We start from the raw sequence: 6,791 nt of genomic DNA, 5'->3' as shown, positions 1-6,791 counted from the left end.
GGCAGGGAGTCCAGTTCAGGGAGACGGATTCCGGGGCGGGAAGTGAAGGGGGAGGGGCTGGGCCCAGCCTGGGGGTCTGTCCCTGGTTTCCTCAGACAGCTCCTGGGCAGGGACTCAGGGAGACAGGGTGACAAAGAGCGCTTGGTGCAGGAAAGGGGTCAGGGCAATATCGCAGGGCCCCCGGCGTGGCTCTCAGGGTGTCGGGGACGGGGAAGCTCAGAGTTGGGGATTCCCCATCTCCCCGGAGTTTCACTTCTCCCTGTCCCAACCCGTGTCAGGTCTTTCTTCCTGGATACTGCTGACGCGGCTCCAGTTCTCACTCCCATTGGGTGTAGGTTTCCAGAGAAGCCAATCAGCGTCGCCGCGGTTCCAGGTTGTAAAGTCCCCACGGACCTACCCGGACTCAGAGTCTCCTCAGACCCCGAGGATGGAGGTCACGGCGCCCCGAACGCTCCTCCTGCTGCTCTCGGGGGCCCTGGCCCTGACCGAGACTTGGGCGGGTGAGTGCGGGGTCGGGAGGGAAGCGGCGTTTGCGGGGAGGAGCGAGGGGACCGCCCGGCGGGGGCGCAGGACCCGGGCGCCGCGCGGGGAGGAGGGTCGGCCGGGTCTCAGCCCCTCCCCGCCCCCAGGCTCCCACTCCATGAGGTATTTCCACACCGCCGTGTCCCGGCCCGGCCGCGGGGCGCCTCCCACATCTCCTGTAGACGTCCCCGCTCTGCTCCCACAAGGAGGGGAGGAAAATGGGACCGACGCTAGAAGGTCGCCCTCCCTCTGGTCCAGAGCAGGAAGACGCCTCCTGGGTGTCCAGATCCTGTTCCAGGGAGTGACTCTGAGCACCCGCCCTTCCCTCCGGGACAATTAAGGGATGAGTCCCCAGGGAATGGAGGGGAAGACAGTCCCCGAAAGACCGATCCGCGGTTCCCTCTGACCCCGCAGCAGCCGTGGGCACCGTGACTTTTCCTCTCAGGCCGTGTTCGCTGCCTCACGCTCTGTGTTTGGGGTCTGGTTCCCGCCCTTCTGAGTCGCTGGCCTCCCTCAGGCCAGGACCGGAAATCCCCGTTCTCTCCGTCAGAGACTAGAACTTTCCAAGGAACAGGAGATTATCCCAGACCCCTGAGTCCAGGCTGGTGTCTGGATTTCGCACTCCCTCCCCCCGCCCCGTTTGTCCTGTCCATTCCCAGGTTGTCACATGAGCACTGCTGGAGTGTCTATGAGGGACGTAAAGTGCCTGAATTTTCTGACTCTTCCCCTCAGACCCCCCAAAGACACACGTGACCCGCCACCCCATCTCTGACCGTGAGGCCACCCTGAAGTGCTGGGCCCTGGGCTTCTACCCTGCGGAGATCACACTGACCTGGCAGCGGGATGGGGAGGACCAGACCCAGGACACGGAGCTTGCGGAGACCTGGCCTGCAGGGGACGGAACCTTCCAGAAGTGGGCGGCTGTGGTGGTGCGTTCTGGAGAGGAGCAGAGATACACGTGCCATGTGCAGCACGAGGGGCTGCTGGAGCCCCTCACCCTGCGATGGGGTAAGGATGGGATGGGGTGGTCACGTCTCTTCTCAGGGAAATCAGGGGCCCTTCTGGAGCCCTTCAGCAGGGTCAGGGCTGAGCCTGGGGCCAGGTCCCTCACCTTCCCGTCCTTTCCCAGAGCCGCCTTCCCAGCCCAGCGTCCCCATGGTGGGCATCGTTGCTGGCCTGGTCCTCCTTGGAGCTGTGCTCACTGGAGCTGTGGTCGTCGTTGTGATGTGGAGGAAGAAGAGCTCAGGTGGGGAAGGGGTGAGGGTGGGGTCTGGGTTTTCTTGTCCTAGTGGGGGTTTCACGCCCAGACAGAAGTGTGCCCTGCATCGTTCAGGGGCCATATTTGCTCCCACTTGCTCTATTGTAAAGGACATGGAAAGTGAAGAACAAATTTATCACCTTGACGATTGTGGTAATGGGGACCTGAATCTCAGAAGTCACCGGTCACAGGGACAGGTCCCTGCTGAGGACAGACCTCCAGGAGGGCAGTTGGTCCAGTCCCTCCTTTCCTCGTGTTTCTTAATCTTGGCCTAGATCTTCAGTCACAGTTCTGGAACCTGTTCTAAGACTAGGGGGATTTTCTAGGACCTCATGGCCCTGCCTCTTCTCTGGCCTCTCACAGGGCATTTTCTTCCCACAGGTGGAAAAGGAGGGAGCTATGCTCAGGCTGCCTGTAAGTATGGGGACTTATCCCTGCGACCTTTGGGATAGTGTAGACAGGAGCCCATGGGGGAGCTCCTGCACCTCATAATTCCTCCTTGTAGCCGCATCTCCTGTGGGCTCTGACCGGGTCCTGTTTTGTTCTACCCCAGGCAGTGACAGTGCCCAGGGCTCAGATGTGGCTCTCACGGCTTGTAATGGTGAGAGCCTGGGGGCCTGATACGGGAGGGGTGGGGCAGTGGGGACACAGCTGGGCTTCTGGGGAGTCTGTCATTGGGACATTTTGAGTGTGTGCCCTATTCAGAGTGTCACCACTTACTGTGACTGACCTGAATTTCTTCCTGATTGTTTTTTTCTGCAGTGTGAGACAGCTGCCCGTTGGGACTGAGCGATGCAGGATTTGTTCACGCCTCCCCTTTGTGGCTTCAGGAGCCTCTGACTTCTATATCTGCAAAGGCCTCTGAATGACTCTGCATCCCTGTTCCCATAATGTGATGGGGTGGAGAGACCAGCCCACACCTGTGTCCTGCCCACTCCTCCACACTGATCTGTGTCCTGTGCCGAATCATCTCTCCTGTTCCAGCGAGGAAGGGCTGGGACGTCTCCACCCCTGTCTCAACGTCATGGTGCACTGAGCTACTTCCCTACTGAAAATAAGAATTGAAGAGAGATTTGTTTTCTCAAATTCTTGCAATGAGAGGTTGATGAGTTAATTAAAGGAGTTTCCTAAACTTTGAGAGTGGAAATAAATGGAAGACCTGGAAACCTTCTAGAATCCTTGTGTTTGCTGTGCTGAGTCTGTTGCAGGTGGGGACAGGACAAGGCTGTGAGGAGCCCAGTATGGACTGGGCTGTGCCCAATCTGTGCTCAGTCCATCATGGGCTTTATGAGGTCACCCCTTGGCTGTGTCATCTTCACTGCTCTGTTGTCCTTGTCCCAGTAGAGCCTTGTCCACCAGGACCTGTGATGACAGAGGCTGAGATACCCCCAGGGCAGCCCCTGCACACAGGAGTCTCTGTGGTATCAAAAGATGAACTTTCAGACCCAGAAAGCTCTTGCCCTCCTAGGGCTCTTTCCTGGACTCTATTCTCCATCTGTTCCCCAGACTTTTTATTCCTTTTTTTATTTATTTTTAGTTTTTACAGATACATAATAATTGTTTATGTTTATGGGGTACATGTGATGTTTCAGTACAGGCATAAAATGTATAATGATCACATCTGGGTAATTAGACTCCCTCACCTCAAAGATTTATCATTTCTTTGTTTTGGGAACATACTAAATCTTCTCGTCTAGTTCATTTGAAATATACAGTAAATTATTGTTAACTACAATCACCCTGTTGCCCTACCGGACACTAGATCTTATTCCTTCTACCAAACTGTATTTTTATACTCAACCCAGCCTCCGGTAACCACCATTCTATTCACCACCTCTGTGAGGTCAGTTTTTTTTAGCTCCCACATGTGAGAGAGACACGCGATGTCTGTGTCTGGCTTATTTCTCTTGACACAACGTCCTCCAGTTCCATCCGTGTTGCTGCACCCAACCTTTTTACAGGAACCCAATTCTGGAATTAGCAGAGAGGAGGGATCCCACCACTCCTTAGCTCAGATAAATTCGTATTAGATTTCTATCTCGGCCCACCTACCCCTATCCCTGCTGCCCTTAGTTCTGGTAATCCTGTCGCTGGCTCAAATCCAAACTCAAGGATTTATAAAGTAGGCTCTAAGTTAGATGCATATTTGTGTGGAAAATTGGACCCACAGTCAAGGATGATGGTTATTCCTAGGGGAGAAATATCTCTGTGTGCTGCAGTGTGCAGGAAGGTTGTGTGGGAGGGAGAGAGGACACAATAGCACAGGTGACATTGATGTCAGTGTGTAAGGACAATGTCAGTGTGACAGGACCCTGCGCTGTGTCTGCCCCAAAACAGCACTTGCCCTGAGGCTACATTAATAAAGATCCTGTGTCTAGACTAGGGAGGTGCTTTACAGTGATTGTTCATTCAACTGTCATTGGTCGGCCAGATACAAGACAGACTGTTCCTGCACGTGAGGAACATCGTTAAAGTAAAAACAGAAATATTCCTGGCTTGTGCAGCATATGTTCCAGTGGGAAGAGACAGACTATGTTCTACGAGCAGAGCAAACAAGGAAAGTGTTTCTGTTAGAAGACGGTGAATGTTACAGGGGAACATGACCCAGAGTGTGGGGTGTGGGGACAGGCAAGGTGGCTGTGGCACTGGGGGGTCAGCGTGGCCCTTGTTGCAAAGAAGGGAAGCATGGACGCTCCGTGCTCTGAGGAAGGATTTGAAGGACACGATGAAGTATCTGCGAGGACGCTGGGGAAGTTCTTTCCAGGCAGGGGAAGCTCAGCGCAAACACACCGGGGCAGGAAGGCGTCTGTGCTGTGGGAGGAGCGAGGAGGCCGGGAGGCTGCACAGAGAGCAACTGAGACGAGGTCAGAGGTGGGGCTGGAGCAGGTGGGCCTGAGGGTGTGGGGAGGGCCTGACCTTCGCTCTGAGTGAGACGGGGACTTACAGGACAGTTCTGAGCAGAAGACGACATGGTGCCACTTCCCTTTTTAAAGGGTCTGTCTGGCTGCTGTGCTGAGAGCAGAACTGAGAGGTGGGAGGAGCGAGGAGTGGGGAACAGCGGGAAAGGAGGGCAGGTTCCACATTGCAGGTGGCGGCTGAGCAGCGGAAATCCAGGGAGGCGCTGGGTTCTGGATCCATTTTGAAGATGGATTTTACAGCGTCTCCTACTGCATCTAGGGTGTGAGAAGAGGCATCCGCGAGGACACGCACAGTGTGGGCTGTGTGAGCGGAAGGACGGAGCTGCCGTCGGTGGAGATGGGGACGACTGTGGCAGGGAGTGTTTAAGGAGGGGGCATCGCAGGCATTCAGTGGAGGAGGCGCCACCAGGAGTGCAGGGGAGGGAGCCAGGGTGGCAGCTGACAACAAGTTTGGACTTTAGGAGAAATGTCTGGGCTGGAGGAGTAGATTTCGGGGTGACACCATGTGATTGATATTTAAAGCCTCGAGTGGGGATGAGGTCGCCAAGGGAGTGGCTGGCTACAGCAGAGAAAGGGAACAAGGACTGAACCCTGGTCCTCCAGTGCTGAGGATCTGATCCGACCCCACGCCAGAGCAGACTGCACAGTTCCGACGCCACGTCGAGAAGGCCCGGAGACCAGGGAGTCCCAGAGTGCACCGTGTGCAGAGTCCCCTGGATGTGGCGCTGAGACATAGAAGGTCAGGAGTGGAGCGTGACGTCCCGTGTTAGTGACAAGGGTGGAGCTGGTGCTGCTGGTCTTCAGGTCACACGTCCGCAGCAAGAACACAGAGCAGGATCCCCACGTGTGCACTTAGCCCCCCTGCAGGGCTTGGTAAACACACGAGTCCTTGCTCTTGTGCGAAACACTCTGAGTGGGTGGTTCTGGGAGAGGCCTGAGTGTTGTCCAAGCGCCACCAGCAAGCCCGATGCCCAGTCAGACTGCAGCCCTGAGTCCAGTGACCAGAGAGTGCCCAGGGTGGGTCTTATACCCAATTAAATGTCCTCTTTTCCCTCAGGAAGAAAAGGAAGAACATACGTCATTAATTATGAGACATGATGTTGGGAGATTCGCATCATTCTCCCTACCGTGGGGTACAGCCAGGTAGAAGGTTCCGGTATCGGCTCTCAGCTCTGCATAGAGACCATCCCTGAATGCTGCTCTCTGACACTGTTCCCCAGACTCATTTCTCACTCACTTCTTGGAGCAAACAATGGAAGCCAAATTTTTCTAGTTTACGCATAAAGTCGTGTGTATGTAACTGGGGCTAATTTTATTGTAGGGAAGGCCACAAAGCCAGGCTTGTGGCTACACAGCCAGGAGCAGAATCCACAGTCCACCCTAGGTCAGGTCCTTTCGAAGAACCGCTGCCCCTGCTGCTGGGGACAGATGCCTCTGCTCACACCTCTGACACCCTGATGCTGGACACTGGGCCCTGAGGCAAGGACTGCTGTCACTGCTCACCACTGCCACTTGTCCATCTTTACCGAAATGTGTTCTGCGCAGTCCCAGCCTCTCTGTGTCACCTCGTCCTGGTCAGAGTCTGGCAGGTGGAGCCTCAGCCTCATGTCCATGTTCAATGCAGGGGTAATTGGAGAGTGTCCTTTCCTGTGGAGGGAGGCAGTTTCTGTCCCCTGTGAAGATTTTCAGTGTGCAATTTTGATATAGCGTGAGGGTGCAGGTGCCAGGAGGCGAGGGGTGGAAGAAGAGTGACAAACTCCCATCTTTGCAGCAGTGATGTGAGATTAGAGCTTCGTCTGGCACTTTGCAGGCTCTTGGTCGGCCGGATGAACAAGAGACTAGTAAACAACATTTTTCCATCCATTCCCTTGAGAGTATGATGTTACCTCCAGCTTTCGTCTGTACCCGTGTGCACTCTTCGTCATTGGGGTGGCATCGTGGTATTAGAAACGACCTACAGTGTCGTTAGAAAAGTAGTCAGACGCTGCAAACTGTCTGGGCAAGGCCCAACCTTTACTTCTGATCAGAAGGGCGCCAGTGGCAGTCAGAGCAGCCGCACTACAGGGGGGTCCTCACCTTTCATCCCCAACACA

The 6,791-nt window shown here is 55.2% G+C and overlaps 1 protein-coding gene across 1 annotated transcript; it reads left to right on the top strand.

Moving 5' to 3' along the window:
- Positions 1–421: 421 nt before the first annotated feature.
- LOC105807219 (class I histocompatibility antigen, Gogo-C*0101/C*0102 alpha chain-like) lies at positions 422–2,232 on the top strand. The gene is made up of 4 exons (XM_012640538.1): positions 422–500; positions 1,255–1,530; positions 1,652–1,768; positions 2,162–2,232. The coding sequence occupies exons 1-4, from the start codon at positions 428–430 to the stop codon at positions 2,230–2,232; spliced, it is 537 nt and encodes a 178-aa protein (XP_012495992.1). The 5' UTR covers positions 422–427.
- Positions 2,233–6,791: the final 4,559 nt, after the last annotated feature.

Source organism: Propithecus coquereli, unplaced genomic scaffold (genome assembly GCF_000956105.1).
Source record: "Propithecus coquereli isolate 6110/MARCELLA unplaced genomic scaffold, Pcoq_1.0 Scaffold1543, whole genome shotgun sequence".
In the NCBI taxonomy this organism is placed as follows: Eukaryota; Metazoa; Chordata; class Mammalia; order Primates; family Indriidae; genus Propithecus; species Propithecus coquereli.
This window is presented reverse-complemented; position numbering and strand designations above follow the sequence as displayed.